Below are 27,838 nucleotides of genomic sequence, written 5' to 3'. Positions count from 1 at the left end.
ACTAATTTGTTAAGGTTATAACCAAGAATTGATCCTTCTAGTAAAACTCTTCAGAAGCACCGCATTCATGACATGGCATGGGTGGAAGGTGAAATCTTACTTTCGACAATTCTTCATCAGGCATTCCGTACGCAAATCCGGACGCTGCCTTAAGGGAAGGTCCAATGAGCATGCGCCAAATGTCAGAGGAATACGATGTTGGCGTCCAGCTTCCAGGCATACAGTCATCGCCGAAAGTTCAAAGAAAGTAGCTTCTTGCACATTGATAATTAAATAAGACGAGAGATATAACAGAGCAAACACTCCTGTGATTGCATTTGTCTTGTGTTAGCATCGCACGGCTTCGGTTGTCTCGCATCAGGAATGGGGTAACAAAGGGCCTTTGCGGAATCATTAGCTTGGCCCTACTGCACAACCTATTTTGGGCTTTTTGGGCGCTCAGTCAAGTAATAGTATAGTAGCAGAGGGCTGTCAGCCTTATACTTCATTGAGTCCGGAGCCGAGTTTTACGAAATTTTGCAAAACTATCTCCGTAAGTGACCGCTCCAGAATACCCGACTACTTCTGTAAAACGGGCAAAACTGAACAAAAATTAGGCAGCGTGTTACATGCCTGTAACACGTGAAGAGGGAAAGCTCGCTGCACACGTGGTAGTACATTAAGTTATACGATCGGGTCAGACATCTTGAATGACATGACAAGCCGCAGTGTGAAGTACACGTATGATGCTGTGCGTCGACCTCAATGACATATGCCAGCACCTAATGCACTACCCAGAGATTCTTTCGTTCTTTCTTTCCTTCTTTCATTTGTTCTTTCTTTCGTTCTTTCTTTCGTTTCTTCATTAATATTCAGCCATTGCATGTTTGCTTGCTGACGGTGGCATGAGCCATTCCTGATGATATTTTGCCTCACAGAACTAGGCGTCGCTTTTTTGCGGGTATGAGCCGTTCCAACCAGCCACTTAAAGCTTTTGCTTCAGTAAAGACATACTGCCGATGGTGGGCACAAGCGGGACTGGTTGTCCGGTCATTTCATTTAATATATTGCAGCTTATGCAATCATACGTGAGGGATGTGGTAATAGACGTGTCGATGTCTTTCTCTCCCGCTCAAAACAGCGACGGATGTCCTAATGAGTTATACAACTTGGAGTTCTCAACACAGTTGATAAATTGCAATGTCCGATAAACCACGCCGGCGCTTGTCGGCGTCCAGAATAGAACCCCAAGGCTTCGCGTCTCCATCTCTCTCACTATGTTTCTGACATACGTGTGCGATATGTTTTTTTTTTCTTTTTCAACGGTGCCGTGAAGGAACGACCTCGTCCTGTTGGGCACCCATCTGTCAAGCAAAGACGATGCTGGCCTTTCGTGCATGGTCACCAGGGCCAGCTTGAGAGGCAGCACGGTGGCCGAATACAGCAACCAGGCGAGCACGGTGAGTGCATTAAAGAAGCTACTTATTGCGTGTTAACATTTCCATTGTCTCTCGCTTTGTAACGGTAATTATGCAAAAAAAAAAATTCACGCGCACTAAACTTGAGTGCGTCAACGTTTCTTATAACGATTAGCAATCAAGCGTAAAGAGTGTGCTATTATAAGTACGAAGATATAGTTATCGTAGCCACGGTTATGCTACTTGAGTAATGTTATCTCTACAAAAAATGCAAATTGGTTGAATTGGAACTTCCCCACTTGAGGATCGCAAGAGGAACCCGTTACGAATAAAGTAGGCGTGCATTGACGCACAATTGACACTTCAATGAAATATAGCGTGAAAGCATTTGCGTTGTACACAGTATGCACGAGCATTTGAGGCTGATTTCGCTTATCACGGATGATTCGAGTGCTCTGCTTCAATGGCTGCATTTTACACAGGCATCCCAGCATTAAAATCTATCTTCTCGACGTACTTCGCTTTCTCGCCATATAATCGCTGAAAAATATCGGCCGCAGCTACCTACTATGGCATCCTTCATATTTCCGTAGTGTCCTTGTAATACATATTATACCGCGTAATTTAAAGCTGCAACAGAAGGAAGCACATTGCGGTTTTCCATGCTTCTTCCCGATGGTGACGCAGGACTATCGGCGTAAAGTTGCTGCCCATGCTTGCTGCCCGTGTTTATATAATGGCCACTGGACACTATGTAATTAAGCCGCCCATTTTCAGACGAGACTACAATAGAGAGACTTGACTAAGCAGGAACCACATTATTTTTCATTCAACGAATCGGAAGTTTTTGAGCTCAGAGACTCAATAGTGATAACACTATAATATAAATGTGTTATTATTGTTCTGTTCAATCGAGTGACGATTGTGACTTCCGAATACTGCGTTTAGCATTCCTTGGAAGCTTATCCCACTTTTCAGTATGTTTGTTTGTCTTTTGCTTTTTAAATCCGTATTTAACCTCTTTCACGCCAATCTGGGTCATGGTGTAGTGCAAGATCTAATGCGTATAGGGTCAGACTACTGTGTTGAAGCTGCTCTGTCTTGCTTCCTGCCTTGCGGACCAATTGGATGGCAGTTCTGGCGTCCCGGTGTGTAACTGCTTGCCCTGCGGAGCAAGTCCATGGCAGTTCTGGTGGCCTGGTGTCTTGCTGCTTGCCTTGCGTACCAAGTCGATAGCAGTTCTGGCAGCCTGGTGTCTTTCTACTTGCCCCACGTACCTACCAAGTGGAAGGGAGCTCGGGCGTCCCACTTCTCAGTATGGTTTTTGTCTGTTCCTTTTTAAATCTGTATTTAACCTCTTTCACGCCAATCTGGGTTATGGGGTAGTCCAAGATTTAATGTGTATATCGTCATCCTGCTGTGTTGAGGGAAGAGGTTACCTTCAGGTGAACTTCTGTCGCTGAGTGTGCGATGGTAGGCGCCACTCATTAATGAACCTATTTCACCACAACTAGGCTGACTAGCTGGTCCTAACGGCTCCGTGTCTTGGTCCACACCCTGTGTTACTGGTGGCCAGCAGTTATTACGTACTTTTATGTTTCTGCCAGCCTTGTAGACCTGGTGGGCAGTTCTTCAACTGACTTGCTGTCTTGCTGCCCGCCCTGCAGACCTGGTCACCACCTGTTATCTTGCGGCCTGGTGCATTGTCATTCGCGCTGCGGATCCAGTGGCCAGCTCTTATAGCAGCCTGGTGCTTTGCTTGCCGTACTTCAGAACTGGCGGCCAGCTGTTCTAGAGGCCTGGTAAATTGCCTGCCCCGTGCACAAGGTGCCCAGCTGTTCTAGCAACCTTGTATTATGCTGGCCGCTCTGCGCAGGTGGTGGCAAGATCTTCTAGCGGCCTGCTGCCTTGCTGCCCGACCTGCGCATCTCGTGGCCATCTGTTGCAGCGACCTGGTATGTTCCTGCCCACTACATAGACGTGATGGCTAGTTGCATGAGAGTCCTGTTGATTCTCTACCCACCTTGTTTACGTGGTTACGAGGTTTTCTAACGGCCTGGTGTCTTGCTTCCTGCCTTGCGGACCAATTGGGTGGAAGTTCTGGTGTCCTGGTGTGTTTCTGCTTGCCCTGCGGAACAAGTGGAAGGGAGCTCGGGCGTCCCGGTGTCTTGCGGCTTGACCATGGACCATGTGGATAGCAGTTCTGGTGGTCTGATATCTTGGTGCTTGCCCGGCCGATCTGGTGGCTAGCTGTTCTAGCGAACTGGTATGATGCTCCTCAAAAGATAGGCCATGCGGTATAAAGTTACAGAAGGCAAACATTTTCTCTTTCTATCACAATTCCTTCTTAAAGATGGCTAGTTGGGCGAGCTGGCAAGCTAGCATTTTCGAAATTAGTGTCGCTGCTGACTTTGTTCGTTTGTTTGATTTGTACTTTCCTTGCGTTTAAATGTCGCCTTCGCGGCCATAACTGGCGAAAGTAGGCAGCACCGATATCGCGGCTTGCTTTCGCCTGAGCTACCATTTTTCCTTGTTGGCTGTGCCTGTTGTTGCAAGCAAGAGTGCTCATATGCTTACCTGAATAGCTTTAGCTTATACCGTCTTAACTAAACTCACGCTGATTTTAGAAGACACCACAAAGTTGCTGAAAGGATCCTGACTGCTAGTTTATGCCTGTGGTTCTTGGTTCAAGCGATGCAGGGATGGTCAGCCAGGCACAGTTTCACTTCCCGGCAGATGCGGTGAGTATAATCCTTGCCAGTGCTTTGAAGCAGGCTCTGTCAATTTTTGCGGTAGAACTTATACGCGACGTGCTTTTCACTGCTTCAAGTTGTAAACGCTTTCTTTTTCGTCCCCGTTAAGTAGGCTCATCAACGGTTTGACAAGTGCACTGCAGCTGCTTTTCAGTACAGCACGTCGCTGAATTTGATGTCGATGCATTGAAAAGATAACCTGCTGATTCATTTTTGTGGAATGTAATTAAAAACTTGCTGATGGTGTATTCGGGAATCACTGCAGGCAGCTATTTGTTTGTCGACGTATCACTTTGCTTTCTTGTTAATTTTTCTCATGGAACCATTAGCGGAAGAAATTCCGAACCGTGATAGGCCAACAACAAATCGCACATGCTCGAATATATTTGAGGCGTAGCTTTTTTTTAAATGCTGTATACCACTTACAGTGATGTGCAGAATTGTTTATTTCATACAACGCAACGCGTAAATTGATGCACTGTTTACGTACAGCCTACACCTCGTAAATTTTTTTTATATTTCTGAACTGCGACTTGCAGAAGATTTTTAGCAATGAAACCACAAAATTAGGCGGGTGCTCTGTGTTACATCTGCGTAGCGATGTTGCGAGGACGAAGGCAACATGTCATGCTTGTCGAGGGAAGAGTGCTGATGACAGGTGTGTGGACAGAAAAGTAAGACCTATTCCTCATCACACGTATGAGGAGTTGTAGTTGTAGTTGTATGAGGAGGCAGTTGTAGCCTTGATAAAGCGCGGTTTGACAGCTTTTCCTAGACGGTCACACAGGGCAATTTAAGACCTGTTGTTGCAGCTGAGTGCTTATGCCTCTGAGAATATTTGAAGAGCGACCTCACCGATATGGGAAAGAATTTCTTGCACGCAGGTCAGCGCATGTGGGTGACATGAGAAACAATCGCATTTCCGTGGCCCACGCTGATTAATTATTGAGACTACTGCATAGTATACCATTGTGTTTCGGTCAGTACCTGTATTCTTTTGGGACGGTCTTCGAAACTTGTGTTCGTGTCCAGTATAGATCTTGTGCCCTATGTTCACATCTGAACTTTTTCACTTCTCTTGCCACGTCATTCCTTAAGAGGTAATGTTCACACATGTGATATTGTTGGCTTCTTTTAAAATCTATAATAATGCTACAACTATTACTGCTACTACTAATAATATTCAGAGCCCGCGACATTCCGAGCACCACGGCAAGATTACAACAGTCACGTCGGTGACATAATGACAACTGATGTGGCAGGAAAAAGTAGCCACTAAAACATGTATCGCGCGTACGTTGTTATTGACGATGACGCCTATTAAATGGCACCCGCGGCGACAGCAGCAGGGCGTGCTGTAAAATGCTTACGCTTGCAGCTTTGAAGTAAAAATGACTAAATTCAAAGCGCGAACTACTGGGTCACAAGCTAAAGCACAAGAAAAGACAGGACACGGCACTATTTTCAACTGAAAGTTTATTGCAACGGTTATATAACTTAGTCGGGTCCCACGTCTTCGAACGTCATAAAACGAGAATTTAGCCATGCTTCCATACCAACTCTCCTTTTTTTCGCTTTTGTTCTAAGTAGTTCTTTTTTTGCCTGTTCTGCAATTATTGTGGTTAGTCTGTCGTGAATGGTCAGTGGTCGAAGTTGACAAGGAAAACGGTCGTGCATTCGTTCGTTCATCGTTCGTTAATTTGCTTGTTGCTTCACTTCGTTCATTCGTTAAGTAGTTTCATAGTTGAATTCATTAGTTCGTAATTTCTTTAGTGCGCTGTTTCTTTCGTTCGTATATTGGATCGTTGAATCGTTCGTTCGCTCAGTTGTTAGTGTGTTCCTTCTCTCGTTTGTTAGCTTGTTCTTTCTTTCGTTAATTTGTTTAGGCTATTGGCTTTTGGCTATTGGCTATTGCAAAAGAGAGACCGTAAAGAATTGAAAAATTATAGGCCCATTAGCTTACTCCCAGTATTATGTAATATATTTACTAAAATAATATCCAATAGAATAAGGGCAACACTGGACTTTAGTCAGCCAAGGTAACAGGCTGGCTTCAGGAAGGGATACTCTACAATGGATAACATCCATGTCATTAATCAGGTTATCGAGAAATCCGCACAATACAATGAGCCTCTCTATGTGGCTTTCATAGATTACGAAAAGGCATTTGATTCAGTAGATACCAGCAGTCATAGAGGTATTACGTAATCAAGGAGCACAGACCGCTTACGTAAATATCCTGGAAAATATCTAGAGAGATTCCACAGCCACCTTAATTCTACACAAGAAAAGTAAGAATATACCTATAAAGAAAGGGGTCGGAGAAGGAGAGACAAGCTCTCAAATGCTATTCACTGCATGCTTGAAAGAAGTACTCAAGCTGTTAAACTGGGGGGGGGGGGGGGGGGTATTCGCGCCACCGACGTCATAGCCCCCATGACAACGTCATGTCGCCGTCATCTTGTGAACTTGTGGCTGTCGTGCTCAGCATGTCGCTGTCGTCACCCCCTACGTGTCATTGCCGCCAAACTCTTGTCGTTGTTTCCCTGTCTCGTCGCGCTCATGATGGTGTCCCAGCCAAGCGTCGTGGCACTCATTAGCGCTGCGGCTGCGTCGTCATTTCGCCGCGCTAGTCTTCGTGACGTCATCGCAATCTTCGTGTCGTAGCTGGCCCCATGACTGTGTTCATTTCTTGCCGTGCTTCAATGGCGTTTTCATCCTTCATGTTGTGTTGTCGACGTCGTCGTACCACTGTCTTCTCATCGTATCTCTCTCTCTCTCTCTCTTTCTCTCTTTCGCATGCAATCACAGAGACAATGAAGCATCTGGTAACACGGTGCGGAGCAATTAAGGGTGCGAGATAGGCAGGCAGGCAGGCACGTGACTAGTTACATAGTGGGGGATGGCGTTACCATAATGTAAGCCACCTAAAAAGTGCAGTAACAGCAGCTTTTAGATTCGCAGTCCATTACTACATACATAAATACATTAAAGCGAAGCTTTCTTCGCCTACTCTCCCGGATTCGCTCGGCTGCTGCTTCTGGTTCGGTCGGTACGCTGGCGCATATATTTGTGGATATATTGTGCATATATTTGTGTGCAAAGGTTATATATGAGTGAGTCCAAGTATACCAGAAAACGGACCTGTTTAACCCCTCTGTACTGACCGGCAAAGCGGTGCCAGTGTGCGCTTGTTCTGAGTAATATATAGATTTTTTTTAGTGCCCATGATTTCCTTTGAACTAGGCGTTTTAGTGTGTGCCACCGGGCGTCGGCCATTTTTGACCAAACCTCTCGAAGCCTGCAAGACAAATTAAATATGACAAACTGCTCGCAAACAAGTGCTGTGTCCAGGCGGCATTTTTCTAGAAGTGTTAGGCAGGGTAAAGTGCAGCGATCGTAGGTTAGTGACGTCTAGGATTCACTTCAATTTAAAGAGAGAAAAATTGTTCAAGAAGAAACAGGCCAACCTAGACGCAGTAAGGGTAAAAGCAGATAAGTTCAACCTGGTACTTGCAAACAAATATGCAGCCTTAAAATAGAAAAGTGAAGATGAGCTAGAGGGAGTGAATGAAACAGTAACTAGGCTGGCTTCAGAAGCAGCAATTGAAGTGGGAGGTAAGGCATCAAGGCAACCTGTAGGTAAACTCTCCCAAGTAATAAAGTGCCTAATAAAGAAGGGACAAAGAATGAAAGTGTCCAACTCAAGAGATCAGACAGAATTCTGGGAACTGTCAAAACTGAGCAAAAAGGAGAAAATAAGGGATAATCGAAATTATAACGTGAGAGAGACTGAGGAAGCAGTGAAAAATTGACGCAGCATGAAATCAGTGAGAAGGAATCTTGGCATAGGTCAAATCAAGATGTATGCACTGAACGATAGGCAGGGTAATATCAGCAATCTCGAAAGTATAATAAGAGCAGCGGAAAAATTCTATACTGCCATGTACCGTCCAAAGGCGCCACGATACCTGCATTCGTAGTAGTAATGAACGGGGTACAGAGGCTCCTTCTACAACTAGCGATGAAGTAAGAAAAGCCTTGCAAGACATGAAACCGGGAAAAGGGGCAGAAGAGGAAGAATCAACAATAGATTTAACCAAAGATGGAGGAGACATAATGCTTGAAAAGCTTGCGCCCCTTTATACGAACTGTCTATCGTCTTCAAGGGTCCCAGACAACTGGAAGGATACCAACATTAAACTAATCCACAAAAACGAGACGTTACAGAATTGTAAAATTATAGACCCGTTAGGTTACTTCCAGTATTATATAAAAAATTCACCAAGAAAACCTCCAATAAAATGAGGGCAACACTGGACTTTAGTTCCAGGGAACAGGCAGGTTTTACGAAGGGATTCTCTACTATGGATCACATCCATGTTATCAATCAGGTAATCGAAAAATCCGCAAAGTTCAATCAGCCTCTCTCTATGACTCATTCATATCATAGATTAGGAAAACGGCATGTGATTCAGTAGAGATACCAGTAGTCAGAGGAGAAACGTGATCAAGGAGTACAGGGTGGTCCTTTATGAAGGGAAACACGCGAACGCGTGGCCTGTGCTCTGCGGAGGCTGCTTAGAGCGCCAGCAACAGGCAGCAAGGGGAAGCACGTCCGCTTGTAGCACCATCTATTGGCGGCCAGAATAATCAGACACGGCTGATAGGCAAGCGGCTGCTTGCCTATCAGCCAGGTGGATGCGCAACAGGCGTAGCGTCTGCAACGAAGGGTTTGCTGCTAGCAAACCGTTCTCGACACGCTAGCACACTGGAAACGCGGAAGGACGAACACATGCCCGCTGGTTAATAAGCCCTCCCGGCACGTTTTAATGCGTAAGCATTCTTTGGCGAGTACCGCAACAAGATCTGTCCGCCATGTGAAAAGTGCAATGCCTTTTATCTGTACAAAAATGCGCAGTGCACGAAGTTACGACACTTAATCATTATAATAGCGTAAATGTAGATTGGTAGCTTTAAAAGCGATAACCAATTGAAAAAAAAATGATTAGTGACAGTAACCATAGATATGCATCGGGTTAATAGAAAATGCAGGGGGAATCCTATAGTAAGGGTGGTGCAACTTGAATTTGGGGGTGGCGTAACTTGAAATTTGGGGTTAGGCTTATGGACACTTTGACAGCTCCAGTAGAGTTTCCGGGTACGTTTTTTTGTAGTATGGAGCTCTGGCTTCTCATTCAACTCATAGCGTGAACGAACCTCATCTGATTCGGTGCGGTTTGGGAGGGTCACTCAAGTGAAACTTTAGCTTAGGTAAGGAAACGTAATTACTTCTTTAAGCAATTATTCATGCTGTTTATGATGACATTTGCTCAATTAATTTGCCTTTGTTATGATGGAGACGTCTGCATCTGTAATTAATAATTAAGATTACTGAAATAGGTCTAACTAATCTCAAGCTACCCTTTATTATTCTTGACTAGGCTCCGTTGGTTTAACCTTAGTATCTCTTGATTAGTCTAGTAATTTATCATAGATATTATTTAACCTCGCTATTCCTAATTACCTTCAATTAATCGCCGTCATGCGTAAATAATTTTATCGTAAATAATCCTAGTGGTATTTATTAACCTTAAATACACTTATACCTCTCTGTGCTTACTATATATAGTCATAATCATAAATCTCAGTAGCCATACGTAGTCGCAAGGCATCCTCATACACACCTCCATAGGGGCTCACGTATACCTATACACGCGGTGCATCGTGTCACGCGCTACATACGGGCAGATTCCGATGGAAGTAGTCCTAGAATGCTTACGCTTTAATAGAGGTACGCCGGGAATTGCTAATAACTACCGGGCGTAGGTTTGTCGCTTCCGCGTTTCCAGTGCTCTTGAGTACCCAACGTGGTTTACAGGCAGCAGACATTGCGATGCAGGCCCCGCTCATTGCGCAACAGTCATGCGAGGGGGGACGGGGGGGGGTCCCAGCTATTTCTAGCAGGCGCTTGACTATCGGCCATGCCTGGTTATTCTGGCCGCGAATAGATGACGCCACAAGCCGACGTGATTCTCCTTGCTGCCACTTGCTGGCGCTCTAAGCAGCCTCCGCAGAGCACGGGCCACGCGCTCGTGTGTTCTCTTTCATAAGGGACCACCCTGTACAAGGCGCTTACGTAAATACGTTGGAAAATATACACAGACATTCCACAGCTACCTTAATTCTCCACAAGTAGGAAGGTACCCACAAAGAAAGGGGTCAGACAAGGAGACAATCTCTCCAATGCAATTCACTGCATGCTTGGAAGAAGTGTTGGAAGAGTGCTTAAGAGGGAGGATCACCACCGAATATCTCAGCAACCTTCAATTTGCAGATTATATTGTCCTGTTCAGCAACACTGGGGACGAGTTGCAACAAATGATTGAGGACCTTAACAGAGAGAGTGTAATAGTGGGGCGTCATATTAATATGCAGAATACAAAGACAATGAATAATAGCCGGGCAAGGGAACAGGAGTTTAGGATCGCCAGTCAGCCTCTAAGAGTCTGTGAATGAGTACGTTTACCTAGGTCCATTATTCACAGGAGATTCTGATCATGAGAAGGAAACTTGAAGAAGAATAAAAATGGGTTGGAGCGCATGCAGACATTGTAGGATCCTGTCTGAAAGCTAAGCATTATCATTAAAAAGAAAGGTGTACAATCAGTGCATACTACCGTTGTTAACATATGGGGCATAAAGTTGGAGACTGACAAAGAAATTCGAAAACAAGGACCGCACAAAGAGCGATGGAACGAAGAATGGTAGGCGTAACGTTTAGAGACAGGACGAGAGTGGTGTGGATCAGAGAGTAAACAGAAAGAGCCGATATTCTATGGCATAAAAAGAAAAAGAATGCAGCTGGGCCGGTCATGTTATGCACAGGTTAGATAACCAGTTGACCATTTGGATTACAGAATGGGTGCCAAGGGAAACGCAGTCGAGGACGGCTGAAGAATAGGTGGGATGGTGAAATTAGGAAATTCGAAGGCGCACGTTACCAGAGGTTGGCGCAGGACAGGGGCAACAGGAGATCGCAGGGAGAGGCCTTCGTTCTATAGTGGACATAAAACAGGCTGATGATGATGCTGATAATCATGACGATGCTGAATTATTTAAAGCTGAGGATTATTTCGAAAATGTCTAGCTCACAAAAGTGGTTTAGAGCATGCTCTCTTAACTACTCCGCCTTTTTCACTTTGCTGCGGTGCCCCCTGCAGCATGCCACTGGAAACGGTTCGGAAAGGTGCCGGAGCTTCCACCTTTTGATTTCTGCACTCTCACCCATGTTGGTTGTGCGTGATTGGCTCCCTCGGGGAGAAGTGTCGCACCTGGAAGCCGTGTCGCCCTCACCGAATACTGGATGAGCAAGACTAAGCACGCAGTTGTGCCAACATTGTGGCGGTTAAACGCGCGGACAGTTCCACCTGCTAACGCGGCGGCCTTGGAGTCTATTGTCACTGATTTCCGCACTGAAATATCACTTATTGTACCCGTCTTACACATTATTTCGATATTCCGCATATTCAATAAGTCTTAGAGCACAGCGTTGCACGTGAGAATACCCAAAGCGGTGCATATGTTTGCGTGGACATTAACAGCCACAGATGATTCATTATTAGCTTGAAATATTGTGGAAACGGCGCTTCGCTGACATAAAATGATGTCCAAATGTAGCAAAACGGACATATCTGAGCATATGAGCGGCCGAGCCACTTAAACAATATAGCTTAGCACTTTAACAGGCAGAGCAAGAAAGTTCCACCCTGCTGGACATCCTGGCCAACCGACATCCAAAGTCGAGTAGCCGGCTGCGCGGAGACATCCCGGACTGCTCATGTCACAGGTAAAGCTGGAGCGCTGTGTCGCCTACGTTGCTCGCAACTGGCACCGGTGGCCTGACTTGAGCGTGCGGCAGCAGATGCTGTTCACCGCGCTCTCCAGCAGCCAGGAAGACCTGAGAGTAATACCAAAGCCACAGTGAGAATCGCAGCCTACGTGTATTCCTGAGCTCATTGATTCATTGACTGCGCCAAACATTTACTGCAGTCAGCAGTAATGTCGTCTTCTTCATTCCTTTATTCATTTATTTCAGTGAGCAAGGAATAACCACTACGGTACTACATTGACTGACAAATGGTGCGATGTGGGTCTATATAAAACCTGGTGCGGAAAAGCTTCACCTTTAGGTTTGTGCTTCTCATGAGTATCCTAAACTTGTGCAATCATCATTAGGGTTCCATAGCACAACCAGTACGAAACATGTGATATACTGCGAACTGTGTTGGCGAATGGGCAAAGAAAGTTGACTCCATGACCTGCACAGATAAGGCTGCGGCTACGATTAAAACAATTAAATACAGTTGGACGAATTTATCAAAAGACTTCATGTCATTAGACTTTTCTGTCTGTGAAACAATCTCCCTCAGAGCGGCGAATACCCTAGTATGGATAGTGATTCGATCTGCTCTTGGTGCTTCGATGCACCAGAGATCTTGTAGATATGAAGCCTTCCCTAGATGTCACTATAACTTTTGCTTACCATGTCAGGTTTGCCGACGAGCAGTTTCCTCGTAAATGTAATTTTAGACTTTTCTTGCAGCACATGCAAGGGAAACAGTATATGTAGATTGCCTGCAGTATTAAATCTAGTACTAATTGCGAAGTGTAGTTGAGTGACGCAAGCAGCCATGAATATTTGGATGGATACTAAGTGCTTTCATAGTTTGCATCTAACCAATTGGCTAAACAAAAAAGTCAAGTAATGCGTCACTAGTTTCTTTTTCTTCTTTCAGTGGCCGTCATATCGACGGGTCGCATTATCTACCACGGCAAGCGACGTGAAGTGCTCCCGTACTTCTCCTACATCGACTTTTCTTGTCCGGATTTCTATAGCCCCTTCGACAACAACGTGAGCTCAAGTTGTTTCCGGCTATTAAAATATATGCCTCTGAAAAGTAGCATCACAGAATGCTAAGAGCGCACCAGATCACAGGCAGCCATTGCACCAGCTATGAATGAGCACGATGGGCGCCTGCTACATTTTCGGGACAATCTTAACACCCACCACCATTCTCGTTCCTCACTATTTTGCTTGTATTTGACTTTCAGTGGGGGGTGAGCAGTAATATTCAAAACGAAATACGAATCGAATAGTGTCAGATGCAAAACTAATTGAATGTAGAATATTTTTACAATAGATCTCGAATGAGGAACTTCCGTTTTCACCATTGATATGAAGTGGTTCTTCACATCCCAATGTATTCACGATGCTACTAGACTTGAGCGAATAGAGGCTTCAGTTGCGCCGGAAAGGCGAAGCAGTATTAGTGATAGCCAAGTATGCGACAGTTACACGATCTAAGATTGAACCACCGAGAGGACTCAGGCTGTGAAATTGAACGGTCTCCTACTATGAGGTATTCCATATACTCGCATAACGGCGTCACTTCAGCGCTCAATTCTTCGAGGTCACACGAAATTTCTTCTCGTGCAAGAACGATATATATATATACATATATATGTATATATCCTAGTCACCCTAGTCAACTTAGTGCTGACGCACCTGTGTAGCAGCCAAACATATTTTTCGCACAAAAAAAAACTTGACAAATTTTTATAGATTTCGATACAAGATCATGCAAATCGTTGAGGAAGGTAGGTTTTACGGAAAAGTTAACGAGGGTTTTCATAAAGATCAGAGAGCGGGAGACCATAGAAAGATTGTGATTGTGAATGCGCGCACTCTCATCCACAGGGCCACCATTTGTTCGAAGAATCCCGACCCGTTTCCTCCGGACAATACGCCCCGGGACGTCTGCAGGGCCGGATCACCTCGACCCATTTCTCAACTCACTGGCTGCAATCTAATATCGCCTCTATTGACAAGTTGCACGGCGTTACCAGGTCCACTGCAGTGTGGAAGGTACAGTGCAATATTCTTTATGCATCCTTATTTTACTTTAGCCTCTTTAATGTGTCTTGTCCATTCTTCCCGCTTTCCTTCCCTTTTTTCTTTGTGCTAGAGTGCTATCCTTCGAACTCATCGATGAGTCCTCAGTATGCGAATAAACTGCCTATGTGCTCCTATTGCTTTATTTGTGCTTTTAATCAGCTGCAAGACGAAAGTTGCGCTCTATTCGCTCAAGTCTAGTAGCATCGTGAATACATTGGGATGTGAAGAACCACTTCATATCAATGGTGAAAACGGAAGTTCCTCATTCGAGATCTATTGTAAAAATATTCTACATTCAATTAGTTTTGCATCTGACACTATTCGATTCGTATTTCGTTTTGAATATTACTGCTCACCCCCCACTGAAAGTCAAATACAAGCAAAATAGTGAGGAACGAGAATGGTGGTGGGTGTTAAGATTGTCCCGAAAATGTAGCAGGCGCCCATCGTGCTCATTCATAGCTGGTGCAATGGCTGCCTGTGATCTGGTGCGCTCTTAGCATTCTGTGATGCTACTTTTCAGAGGCATATATTTTAATAGCCGGAAACAACTTGAGCTCACGTTGTTGTCGAAGGGGCTATAGAAATCCGGACAAGAAAAGTCGATGTAGGAGAAGTACGGGAGCACTTCACGTCGCTTGCCGTGGTAGATAATGCGACCCGTCGATATGACGGCCACTGAAAGAAGAAAAAGAAACTAGTGACGCATTACTTGACTTTTTTGTTTAGCCAATTGGTTAGATGCAAACTATGAAAGCACTTAGTATCCATCCAAATATTCATGGCTGCTTGCGTCACTCAACTACACTTCGCAATTAGTACTAGATTTAATACTGCAGGCAATCTACATATACTGTTTCCCTTGCATGTGCTGCAAGAAAAGTCTAAAATTACATTTACGAGGAAACTGCTCGTCGGCAAACCTGACATGGTAAGCAAAAGTTATAGTGACATCTAGGGAAGGCTTCATATCTACAAGATCTCTGGTGCATCGAAGCACCAAGAGCAGATCGAATCACTATCCATACTAGGGTATTCGCCGCTCTGAGGGAGATTGTTTCACAGACAGAAAAGTCTAATGACATGAAGTCTTTTGATAAATTCGTCCAACTGTATTTAATTGTTTTAATCGTAGCCGCAGCCTTATCTGTGCAGGTCATGGAGTCAACTTTCTTTGCCCATTCGCCAACACAGTTCGCAGTATATCACATGTTTCGTACTGGTTGTGCTATGGAACCCTAATGATGATTGCACAAGTTTAGGATACTCATGAGAAGCACAAACCTAAAGGTGAAGCTTTTCCGCACCAGGTTTTATATAGACCCACATCGCACCATTTGTCAGTCAATGTAGTACCGTAGTGGTTATTCCTTGCTCACTGAAATAAATGAATAAAGGAATGAAGAAGACGACATTACTGCTGACTGCAGTAAATGTTTGGCGCAGTCAATGAATCAATGAGCTCAGGAATACACGTAGGCTGCGATTCTCACTGTGGCTTTGGTATTACTCTCAGGTCTTCCTGGCTGCTGGAGAGCGCGGTGAACAGCATCTGCTGCCGCACGCTCAAGTCAGGCCACCGGTGCCAGTTGCGAGCAACGTAGGCGACACAGCGCTCCAGCTTTACCTGTGACATGAGCAGTCCGGGATGTCTCCGCGCAGCCGGCTACTCGACTTTGGATGTCGGTTGGCCAGGATGTCCAGCAGGGTGGAACTTTCTTGCTCTGCCTGTTAAAGTGCTAAGCTATATTGTTTAAGTGGCTCGGCCGCTCATATGCTCAGATATGTCCGTTTTGCTACATTTGGACATCATTTTATGTCAGCGAAGCGCCGTTTCCACAATATTTCAAGCTAATAATGAATCATCTGTGGCTGTTAATGTCCACGCAAACATATGCACCGCTTTGGGTATTCTCACGTGCAACGCTGTGCTCTAAGACTTATTGAATATGCGGAATATCGAAATAATGTGTAAGACGGGTACAATAAGTGATATTTCAGTGCGGAAATCAGTGACAATAGACTCCAAGGCCGCCGCGTTAGCAGGTGGAACTGTCCGCGCGTTTAACCGCCACAATGTTGGCACAACTGCGTGCTTAGTCTTGCTCATCCAGTATTCGGTGAGGGCGACACGGCTTCCAGGTGCGACACTTCTCCCCGAGGGAGCCAATCACGCACAACCAACATGGGTGAGAGTGCAGAAATCAAAAGGTGGAAGCTCCGGCACCTTTCCGAACCGTTTCCAGTGGCATGCTGCAGGGGGCACCGCAGCAAAGTGAAAAAGGCGGAGTAGTTAAGAGAGCATGCTCTAAACCACTTTTGTGAGCTAGACATTTTCGAAATAATCCTCAGCTTTAAATAATTCAGCATCGTCATGATTATCAGCATCATCATCAGCCTGTTTTATGTCCACTATAGAACGAAGGCCTCTCCCTGCGATCTCCTGTTGCCCCTGTCCTGCGCCAACCTCTGGTAACGTGCGCCTTCGAATTTCCTAATTTCACCATCCCACCTATTCTTCAGCCGTCCTCGACTGCGTTTCCCTTGGCACCCATTCTGTAATCCAAATGGTCAACTGGTTATCTAACCTGTGCATAACATGACCGGCCCAGCTGCATTCTTTTTCTTTTTATGCCATAGAATATCGGCTCTTTCTGTTTACTCTCTGATCCACACCACTCTCGTCCTGTCTCTAAACGTTACGCCTACCATTCTTCGTTCCATCGCTCTTTGTGCGGTCCTTGTTTTCGAATTTCTTTGTCAGTCTCCAACTTTATGCCCCATATGTTAACAACGGTAGTATGCACTGATTGTACACCTTTCTTTTTAATGATAGTGCTTAGCTTTCAGACAGGATCCTACAATGTCTGCATGCGCTCCAACCCATTTTTATTCTTCTTCAAGTTTCCTTCTCATGATCAGAATCTCCTGTGAATAATGGACCTAGGTAAACGTACTCATTCACAGACTCTTAGAGGCTGACTGGCGATCCTAAACTCCTGTTCCCTTGCCCGGCTATTATTCATTGTCTTTGTATTCTGCATATTAATATGACGCCCCACTATTACACTCTCTCTGTTAAGGTCCTCAATCATTTGTTGCAACTCGTCCCCAGTGTTGCTGAACAGGACAATATAATCTGCAAATTGAAGGTTGCTGAGATATTCGGTGGTGATCCTCCCTCTTAAGCACTCTTCCAACACTTCTTCCAAGCACGCAGTGAATTGCATTGGAGAGATTGTCTCCTTGTCTGACCCCTTTCTTTGTGGGTACCTTCCTACTTGTGGAGAATTAAGGTAGCTGTGGAATGTCTGTGTATATTTTCCAACGTATTTACGTAAGCGCCTTGTACAGGGTGGTCCCTTATGAAAGAGAACACACGAGCGCGTGGCCCGTGCTCTGCGGAGGCTGCTTAGAGCGCCAGCAAGTGGCAGCAAGGAGAATCACGTCGGCTTGTGGCGTCATCTATTCGCGGCCAGAATAACCAGGCATGGCCGATAGTCAAGCGCCTGCTAGAAATAGCTGGGACCCCCCCCCCCCGTCCCCCCTCGCATGACTGTTGCGCAATGAGCGGGGCCTGCATCGCAATGTCTGCTGCCTGTAAACCACGTTGGGTACTCAAGAGCACTGGAAACGCGGAAGCGACAAACCTACGCCCGGTAGTTATTAGCAATTCCCGGCGTACCTCTATTAAAGCGTAAGCATTCTAGGACTACTTCCATCGGAATCTGCCCGTATGTAGCGCGTGACACGATGCACCGCGTGTATAGGTATACGTGAGCCCCTATGGAGGTGTGTATGAGGATGCCTTGCGACTACGTATGGCTACTGAGATTTATGATTATGACTATATATAGTAAGCACAGAGAGGTATAAGTGTATTTAAGGTTAATAAATACCACTAGGATTATTTACGATAAAATTATTTACGCATGACGGCGATTAATTGAAGGTAATTAGGAATAGCGAGGTTAAATAATATCTATGATAAATTACTAGACCAATCAAGAGATACTAAGGTTAAACCAACGGAGCCTAGTCAAGAATAATAAAGGGTAGCTTGAGATTAGTTAGACCTATTTCAGTAATCTTAATTATTAATTACAGATGCAGACGTCTCCATCATAACAAAGGCAAATTAATTGAGCAAATGTCATCATAAACAGCATGAATAATTGCTTAAAGAAGTAATTACGTTTCCCTACCTAAGCTAAAGTTTCACTTGAGTGACCCTCCCAAACCGCACCGAATCAGATGAGGTTCGTTCACGCTATGAGTTGAATGAGAAGCCAGAGCTCCATACTACAAAAAAACGTACCCGGAAACTCTACTGGAGTTGTCAAAGTGTCCATAAGCCTAACCCCAAATTTCAAGTTACGCCACCCCCAAATTCAAGTTGCACCACCCTTACTATAGGATTCCCCCTGCATTTTCTATTAACCCGATGCATATCTATGGTTACTGTCACTAATCATTTTTTTTTCAATTGGTTATCGCTTTTAAAGCTACCAATCTACATTTACGCTATTATAATGATTAAGTGTCGTAACTTCGTGCACTGCGCATTTTTGTACAGATAAAAGGCATTGCACTTTTCACATGGCGGACAGATCTTGTTGCGGTACTCGCCAAAGAATGCTTACGCATTAAAACGTGCCGGGAGGGCTTATTAACCAGCGGGCATGTGTTCGTCCTTCCGCGTTTCCAGTGTGCTAGCGTGTCGAGAACGGTTTGCTAGCAGCAAACCCTTCGTTGCAGACGCTACGCCTGTTGCGCATCCACCTGGCTGATAGGCAAGCAGCCGCTTGCCTATCAGCCGTGTCTGATTATTCTGGCCGCCAATAGATGGTGCTACAAGCGGACGTGCTTCCCCTTGCTGCCTGTTGCTGGCGCTCTAAGCAGCCTCCGCAGAGCACAGGCCACGCGTTCGCGTGTTTCCCTTCATAAAGGACCACCCTGTACTCCTTGATCACGTTTCTCCTCTGACTACTGGTATCTCTACTGAATCACATGCCGTTTTCCTAATCTATGATATGAATGAGTCATAGAGAGAGGCTGATTGAACTTTGCGGATTTTTCGATTACCTGATTGATAACATGGATGTGATCCATAGTAGAGAATCCCTTCGTAAAACCTGCCTGTTCCCTGGAACTAAAGTCCAGTGTTGCCCTCATTTTATTGGAGGTTTTCTTGGTGAATTTTTTATATAATACTGGAAGTAACCTAACGGGTCTATAATTTTACAATTCTGTAACGTCTCGTTTTTGTGGATTAGTTTAATGTTGGTATCCTTCCAGTTGTCTGGGACCCTTGAAGACGATAGACAGTTCGTATAAAGGGCCGCAAGCTTTTCAAGCATTATGTCTCCTCCATCTTTGGTTAAATCTATTGTTGATTCTTCCTCTTCTGCCCCTTTTCCCGGTTTCATGTCTTGCAAGGCTTTTCTTACTTCATCGCTAGTTGTAGAAGGAGCCTCTGTACCCCGTTCATTACTACTACGAATGCAGGTATCGTGGCGCCTTTGGACGGTACATGGCAGTATAGAATTTTTCCGCTGCTCTTATTATACTTTCGAGATTGCTGATATTACCCTGCCTATCGTTCAGTGCATACATCTTGATTTGACCTATGCCAAGATTCCTTCTCACTGATTTCATGCTGCGTCAATTTTTCACTGCTTCCTCAGTCTCTCTCACGTTATAATTTCGATTATCCCTTATTTTCTCCTTGTTGCTCAGTTTTGACAGTTCCCAGAATTCTGTCTGATCTCTTGAGTTGGACACTTTCATTCTTTGTCCCTTCTTTATCAGGTACTTTATTACTTGGGAGAGTTTACCTACAGGTTGCCTTGATGCCTTACCTCCCACTTCAATTGCTGCTTCTGAAGCCAGCCTAGTTACTGTTTCATTCACTCCCTCTAGCTCATCTTCACTTTTCTATTTTAAGGCTGCATATTTGTTTGCAAGTACCAGGTTGAACTTATCTGCTTTTACCCTTACTGCGTCTAGGTTGGCCTGTTTCTTCTTGAACAATTTTTCTCTCTTTAAATTGAAGTGAATCCTAGACGTCACTAACCTACGATCGCTGCACTTTACCCTACCTAACACTTCTAGATCCTGCAATATGCTGGGATCGGCAGAAATCTGTATGAAATCAATTTCATTTCTTGTTTCACCATTAGCGCTTTTCCAGCTCCACTTTTTGCTCCTACGCTTCCTGCAGAAGGTGTTTATTATTCGCAGCTTTTTCCTTTCCGCGAATTATATCAACATCTCTCCTCGAGCATTCCTAAAATTGACATTTTTTCCCCACCTTTGCATTGAAGTCGCCCATTACTACAGTATACTTTTCACATCACAAATTCAACAACTTCATAAAACTGATCTATTTAATCATCATCATGGCCGGAGTTTCGAGCATAAGCTTGTACTACCTTCAATCTATACCTCTGATTAAGTTTGATTACGACTACTGCTACCCTCTCATTACTGCTGTAGAATTCGTCAATGTTGCCTGCTATGTCCTATTGATTAGGAATCCTACTCCGCTCTGCTTCTTATCTCGACGTCCCCTATAGTGGAAGACGGGACCATTTCTTAGCCTCACCAGTTCTTGTGAGCTGATTAAGGCCAATGATATCCCAAACAGTGCCGGATAGTTTCTCAAGGAGTCCTGCTAAGCTAGCTTACCTCGGGAGAGCTCGGGTGTTATATATTGCCAGTGTCAGTTTCCATTGGCGGAATAATTTGCTGGTACTAAACTTCCCAAAGCACAAATCGGGGCAGCATAAGTAGGTAATAAATAGGTAGCACAAATAAGTTAATAAATTGTGCTATAGTTTAGATCTCGTGGTCAGCGATCCGTAAGCGGCGCTAGCAACGAGGGTACGTAAATTTCGTCTTGCCGCTTTCCGTATCTCCGGATCTGTCCAACAATGTGCAAATTCCTGAAAACTGAGTAAAACACGCGACAAACATTTGTTTCTGCCTGAAGGAGTTACCAGCCCTGTCTCTCTCTCTCTCTTTTTTACATTTCTAGAGAAGGGTCCTCACCGGAAGTGGCGAATATGGCGAGGATGTCCTCACCGCGAACTTGGAACGGCATTCCCTCGATCGGGAGCAACTTGGTGCGAGACCGCCGAACAGTCGCAGACCCAGGCTGGAGAGGTTCGGCTCGAACGTCAGGTCTCGAACCTGCGTCAGAGTGGCCACATTTATCGTCACGGCAACGAGGCAATCGGCACCATTGCTGGAAATTGCGACAGACGCGTCGTTACTCGCACACACAAAAATAAAAGACTCAAAACAGCGCTGGCCGCAAGGCCAGAAGAGGACGACGATGGCGGCGTGTAGCGCCGATGACCTGCAGGACGACTCATGCTTCACGTACCACGAGTCCAACCAATAAGTATTCGCTGCGTAGTAGATCTTGGGTAGCCTAAGGAGAGTTCGGTGCGCGTCATCGAAATATAGCACCGATAACTTACCCATGTATCTTACCGAGTTATCTTACCGAGTTATCTTACCGAGTTATCTTACCGAGTTATCTTACCGAGTTATCTTACCGCATTATCTTACCGAATTATATTACCGAATTATATTACCGAATTACCGAATTATATTACCTAATTATCTTACCTAATTATCTTACCGAATTATCTTACCGAATTATCTTACCGAGTTATCTTACCGAGTTATCTTACCGAGTTATCTTACCGAGTTATCTTACCGAGTTATCTTACCGAATTACCGAGTGCGTAAAGGCAGAGGAAAGACAAGGAGTGTAATGTTGGGAGCAATTGATAGTTCAAAAGAACTGAAAACCCCATACGCTTGCGAAATTTGGCTGATATGTTGACAGCAGCGTATGCCATTCGCGTACTGTGCGTTTTTTTTTTTTTTTTTTTTTTTTTTCACATAGCCACGAAGGGGGTTCACGACCCTTTTAACGTTGTAATGACCAGAGACCTTGATACTGCGCCGTTTCAGAATTCGAAATTCAAATTTGCTCAAGCACAAGTAGAGATGTTAATTGGCTGGATTCTATCAGGCGTCACTTGTGCGTAGCCTGGAAATCTAATTATATGTCCTCCATGGCGAGAAATCGGGAAAATTTGCGTTTTCCTTCATGTAGACCTGTGTGGGCATTACAGGGTTAAATACTCCCCTAATATATAATTTCGGTGTTTTTGGGTGCTTCGAACAGCAAATTCTGCAAGGTAAGTATTCAGAAACTTCAGCATTCAGCGGCCTCGTAAACGGACCACGAAGCCTGAAGTGGCACATGACTTGCACTGCTATTCGCAGCGCTTCTTGAAGACATACCACAGGTTGAGTACGTTGAAAAAAATCTCGATGGCTTGTGACGCACCTCTCAAGTCGTGCCTACGTATTTATCGTGTAGACTGAATAGGTACGCGTGCCATTGGCATTTCGCTTAAGCTAAGCAATCTGCGTATGAGAATTAAGAGCCACTTCTACGTCTCATGTGCTTTCGTGTAGTTTTATCGCTTTTCTCTCTTACTACGCACTCATTTCCTCTTGGAACAAACCGCTCTGCGCTTGTGCTTATCCGAAGGCTTCCTTAAAGCTCTTCCAAATAATGTTCCTGTAGAATCGAAATTTCGTACTCTGGTATCTACCGCCTTTCGGCTCTTACAAATGTTCGTGAGAGTTTACGAGTAACCGCTAAGCCGCGCTGAAACACTTTCCCCGCCAGCGTTCATTTGAGTTTTGCAATTGCGATATGCTTCCGATTCCCGGTGGCTGTTCTATTCGAGGTTTCCTTTTTTTTTTTTTTTTTTTTTTTTTTTGTGCGGTGCAACATTTCTTCCACAACGCACTCTGACTTGTGCGCACACGTACACTAGAAAGCTCAGAATTAGCCCAATCGCAGAGCCTCATCTACATTTTTGTGTGGTCTTTGACGCTCCCAGAGAAATGCTTTGCATCGTGTAAGAACGCTTACGAGCTTGGAAATAAATTTTCCGTGAATTAACGCCCTCGGTGTCTAGTCTCGCTTCGTTTTCTTCATGGTGTCAACATCGCATGCCAGTGATTCGTTCACCACCTACAAAATAGCACATTCGTACTTGCATTGGCGTGTAGATTTGTTTTCTTACCATCGACGTCACCAGAACGTCACCAAGCATTCGGAGCACGCAACGAGATAAATTGCTTTTATGAGCAGGCCCAGGTCCCCTTTGACAGATGAACTGAACAGCAGCACGTCGCAGCGCTACCAAACCGGGTCAAGGATTGAAGTATAATGGAAGCCTGTATAACTGTTCGGCGCCGTTCGAGTGCCGGCACAGCTACGCTACGCCACTGCAATGTGGACGCAGAGTCTAGCGTCGCCGCGAAGCCATTGTGACTGGCGGCGTCCTGTGCGCATCAGCGTGGCCAGCGGAGCACGTCTTATGTCGTCGGCAGAATGAACGGAGAGAGCGTAGGCAGCAATAGCGGCCCAGCCGGCCAAGCTACTGGTCGACAAATAAACAGCGTTTGATGTGCCGTTCCGGTAGTCGAGCGGCTTGAGTGTTGATCTCGTATCCTTCAGGACGGCAGTTCGAATCCCGGTGCCTGCATCGCTGAAAAAAAAAAAAGGCAGCGATGCGGATGCGATCCGGGGCTCGAAGTGCCATCCATGAAGGTTCGAGGTGGACCGTGAAGGCTGGGTCTCGACCTCCAGAGGACCTCCTGCATCGTAGTACCGGCGTACGCATGGCCAGTGCGCGGATTGAAGGCGGTGCGGACGTCGGCACAACGACGCAGGTGACCCCCTGGGAGTTATGTTGCCGTGCAGCTTGCTGCCGGAACCTGGAGTTCCGGCACCCAGCTGTGCTCTCGGCCGCCGGAATGTGGCGGATAAGAGGGAGTTTTGTGTCATGGTGCACATCATTTCCTCTCGCTATCCCCCGGGTATCCTAAAAGGGTGGATACCTGTTGCTTTTGGGGCAAGTACGGAGAGCACCCTACGGAGAAGGGCGACCCGAAGCGAAAGAGGGGACGTGGGTTTTCTTCTTGCTCAGTTTTGACAGTTCCCAGAATTCTGTCTGATCTCTTGAGTTGGACACTTCCATTCTGTCCCTTCTTTATCAGGTACTTCATTACTTCGGAGAGTTTACCTACACGTTGCCTCGATTGCCTACAGGTTGCCTCGTAAAACCGAGAGAAAACCCACCTGTAGAAGACCCGAAGCCCCCTCCCGTGACCGCGCCCTCACCCGCAAGCCCTTTTTTGCCGCGCGACCACGATAGAGGTCCGCCCCTCTAAGAGGTCGCGCGGCAAAATCTACGCCGACCTTCTAAGAGGTCGCGCGGCAAAAGGGGGGGGGGGGGCGCTGTTCGGGGAGGGCCCGGTCTCGGGTGGGTTCAGGTCTCTTGCAGGTGCGTTTTGTGTAGTCTTGCGTCCCCTAGTTGAAGTGGGGTGCGCTCCGCACTTCCCACAAAAGCAACAGGTATCCACCCTCTTAGGATACCCGGGGGATAGCGAGAGGAAATGATGTGCACCATGACACAAAACTCCACCTTATCCGCCACATTCCGGCGGCCGAGAGCACAGCTGGGTGCCGGAACTCCCAGTTCCGCCAGCCAGCTGCACGGCGACGTAGATCCCAGGGGGTCACCTGTGTCGTTGTGCCGACGTCCGCACCGCCTTCAATCCGCGCACTGGCCATGCGTACGCCGGTACTACGATGCAGGAGGTCCTCTGGGGTCCGAGACCCAGCCTTAACGGTCCACCTCGAACCTTCATGGATGGCACTTTGAGCCCCGGCATCGCTGCCTTTTTTTTTTTTTTTTTCAGCGATGCAGGCACCGGGATTCGAACTGCCGTCCTGAAGGATACGAGATCAACACTCAAGCCGCTCGACTACCGGAACGGCACATCAAACGCTGTTTATTTGTTGACCAGTAGCTTGGCCGGCTGGGCCGCTATTGCTGCCGACGCTCTCTCCGTTCATTCTGCCGTCGACATAAGACGTGCTCCGCTGACCACGCTCATGCGCACAGGACGCCGCCAGTCACAATGGCGGCGCGGCGACGGGACTGTAATGACTCCCCGGCATTAAACGCGTTTCAATTATGTTTGAATCCTCCACCGAGTTTGGTAGTGCTGAGATGTGCGGTGATAACACGATGCTCAGTTGCTTCGTGAGACACACACCTGGGTCGTCTCGTGAAAGTAATTCATTAAACTGCTCTCTCTGGTTTATTCGTGACATTCTGCCGCTTCTGAATGTTAAAAAAAACGGAGCACATTCCTATTTAGGTTGCTGTGTAGACATGTGACAACACTCATGAGGGAAAATGAAGCGAGACTATACGCACGCGGTGTTCGTTCATTCACAACATGTTTATTTCCAAGCTCGTAAGCATTCTTACATGAGGCGAAGCATTTCTCTGGGCGTGTCAAACACCATGTACAAATAAAATCAAGGCCCTGCCCAGAGCGTAATCTTCCTCAGCTTTTCGTTCGCGCTTCCTACATGTTCACACTTGTCGTAATGAATGAAAACTGCGGTGTGGCAGCAATTTTGCAGCAGGAAAAAAATATGACGTACTACCAGCGAGCACCAATCGGCAGTATATTGAAAGCACGCACGCCAAAATCAGTGAGACAGGGAAGTGCGTTTCAACGGTAGCGGCGAGTCCTGAAAAACGTTCGTGTGTGAAATGCACGAGAGAGAGAGAGAGAGAGAGAGAGAGAGAGAGAGAAAGAGAGAGAGAGAGAAAGAGAGAGAAAGAGAGAGAAAGAGAGAGAGAGAATCTTGACTCGAGGCAGAACATTTGGAACAGCTTTAGGGAAGCCTTAGGGGAAAGTACAGCTCAGCGCTGTTTGTAGGGGAAAGGGCGAAGCACCCAAAAAAAAAAAAGGACATGAAAAAACAGCGAGAAAATACACCCGCTATTGAAGTGGCGTTCATCCTTACACGGCGATTGGTTAGGCTACGCCGAATGCTAATGGCGCGTATACCTATCCAGGCTTCACAACACACAGGCGCCAGTTCAGAGGCGTGTCATACGTCATCGCGAGATTTCTTAGTCCACTCAACCTGTGGTGCGCCGCGAAGAATTGCCCCAGAATTCACCTGTCACTTCAGACTTCGCTGTCCGTTTGCGAGGCCGCTGGTTTCAAATACTTCGCCATTTGCCGTGAAAGCATCCAACAACACCGACACAAACATTACTATGGAGTGCTTAACCGTGTAATGCCCAGACTTCTACATAATTAGCCAGGAAGGTAGAAATTGGATTGTTGAGCTTTTCACAGCTGATCTTAGTCTCCAGCCAATGTAGCTACTTCTGTATCACGTGCACAAATTTGAATATCGAAGTCTCAACCGGCGCAGTCTATGGACGGTGCGTCATTCATTACAGTTAAAAGGGTCCCGAACCACCTTGATGGCTTGTTGAGAAAACCACATTACGCGAAAAGCATACGTTGCTGTGAATATCTCCACCAAATTATGCCGTAGTGCGTGGTTTTTCGTTCTTTGAGGTATTCATGCCATCCACCAACATTCTACCACTTGGGTTTCCTCTGACTTTACCAACTGGATAATTTCATAAGCCTCCGCGTTATCGATGCTCTATTTCGTTCAACCGCCCGCACACTCACCTTTGGATACCCAGGACCTACCCAGCAAATACTTATTAGTTGGACTCGTGGTACGCGAAGCGTGAGTCGTCCTGCGCATCATCGGCGTTACACGCCGTCATTGTCGTCGTCTTCTGGCCTTTTGGCCAGCGCTGTCTCGTGTGCGTTTGGTTTATTTTTGTGTGTGCGTAACCACGCGTTTGTCAGAATATTCAGCGATGGTGCGAATTGCCACGTCGTCGTGACGATAAATGGGGCCGCTCTGACAAAGGTTCGAGACCTGACGTTCGAGCTGAACGTCGCCAGCCTGGCTCAGTGGCTGTTCGGATGTCTCGCACCAAGTCGCTCCAAATCGAGGGACTGTCCTTCCCAAGTCCGTGGTGGGGAGATCCTCGGCGTCATCGACACTTCCGGTGAGCACGCTGCTCCTGAAATGTGAAAAAAAAAAAAGGTTGAGACGGTTCGCAACTCCTTCCGGCCGAAATAAATGCATGCCGCGTGTTTTCCAAAGTAATCAGGAATTAGCATACTGATCGATAGAAAGTCGGTGCCAAGGAAAGATGAAATTAACGCACCCTGGTTCCTAGCACCGCTTCGAAAGCGCCGACCACATCATCTCAACTGTAGTATCATTTATTTAGTTATTTATTTATTTATTTATCTTTTTTATTTATTCATTTACAGTACCTCACAGGCTCCTTACCGGAGTAATACGTAAGAGGGGTTTACATAGCAATTGAGAAGACATGGTGACTTCTAAAGAAAAAAAATTGTAAGATCAATAAGTGGTAAAAAGGAATGTGACAGTCAAAATGCAACGCATCACACATGCGCAAAAGTCATTGGAATACGCCTTAAACTGTCTACGGGAGAACACTCATAATCACAAGGCTCATCATCAATGAAGGACACAAATCACACAGTTCATTTAAACTAGACAACTAGACATAATCTAAACCGTCGAACGGCGCAACGTTCTCGCGCGAGAGCGCCGCACAACCCAAGTTCGCCGCACAACCCACGTGCTCCATGCGGGACAGTTCTGCCCAGAAAATACATGCCATTTATGGCTCGTCTCATCATTAGCAAACAAGTCTGAATATTTCAAATATGGACCTGCGAATGGAATA

General features: G+C 45.9%; 1 protein-coding gene across 3 annotated transcripts; it reads left to right on the top strand.

Annotated features, from left to right (window-relative positions):
* The first annotated feature begins 890 nt into the window (after positions 1-890).
* LOC140213954 (uncharacterized) lies at positions 891-21,713 on the top strand. 3 transcript variants are annotated; one of them, XM_072285146.1, is made up of 7 exons: positions 891-1,439; positions 2,533-2,712; positions 3,065-3,199; positions 3,274-3,352; positions 3,496-3,663; positions 4,090-4,138; positions 21,148-21,713. In XM_072285146.1, the coding sequence occupies exons 2-5, from the start codon at positions 2,578-2,580 to the stop codon at positions 3,645-3,647; spliced, it is 501 nt and encodes a 166-aa protein (XP_072141247.1). In that variant the 5' UTR covers positions 891-1,439; positions 2,533-2,577; the 3' UTR covers positions 3,648-3,663; positions 4,090-4,138; positions 21,148-21,713. The 3 variants fall into 3 exon arrangements, 2 of the variants coding, with proteins under 2 accessions (XP_072141247.1, XP_072141246.1); XM_072285145.1 differs by having other exon boundaries at positions 4,025-4,138; XR_011890871.1 differs by lacking the exons at positions 891-1,439; positions 2,533-2,712; positions 3,065-3,199; ... (1 more) ...; positions 3,496-3,663; positions 4,090-4,138 and adding exons at positions 13,864-14,078; positions 15,625-15,816.
* Positions 21,714-27,838: the final 6,125 nt, after the last annotated feature.

Source organism: Dermacentor andersoni, chromosome 11 (assembly GCF_023375885.2).
Source record: "Dermacentor andersoni chromosome 11, qqDerAnde1_hic_scaffold, whole genome shotgun sequence".
Classification (NCBI taxonomy): domain Eukaryota; kingdom Metazoa; phylum Arthropoda; class Arachnida; order Ixodida; family Ixodidae; genus Dermacentor; species Dermacentor andersoni.
Note: the sequence above shows the minus strand (reverse complement) of the source record. Positions and strands in the feature narration are given on the sequence as shown.

Excerpts from the sequence above, each read along its gene's own strand:
- LOC140213954 (XM_072285146.1), top strand. The coding sequence starts at position 2,578 with ATGGCAGTTCTGGTGGCCTGGTGTCTTGCTGCTTGCCTTGCGTACCAA. Across the intron at positions 2,713-3,064 it reads CTCGGGCGTCCCACTTCTCA|ACCTGGTCACCACCTGTTAT; the intron begins GTATGGTTTTTG and ends CCCGCCCTGCAG. Across the intron at positions 3,200-3,273 it reads CCAGCTGTTCTAGAGGCCTG|GTGGTGGCAAGATCTTCTAG; the intron begins GTAAATTGCCTG and ends CGCTCTGCGCAG.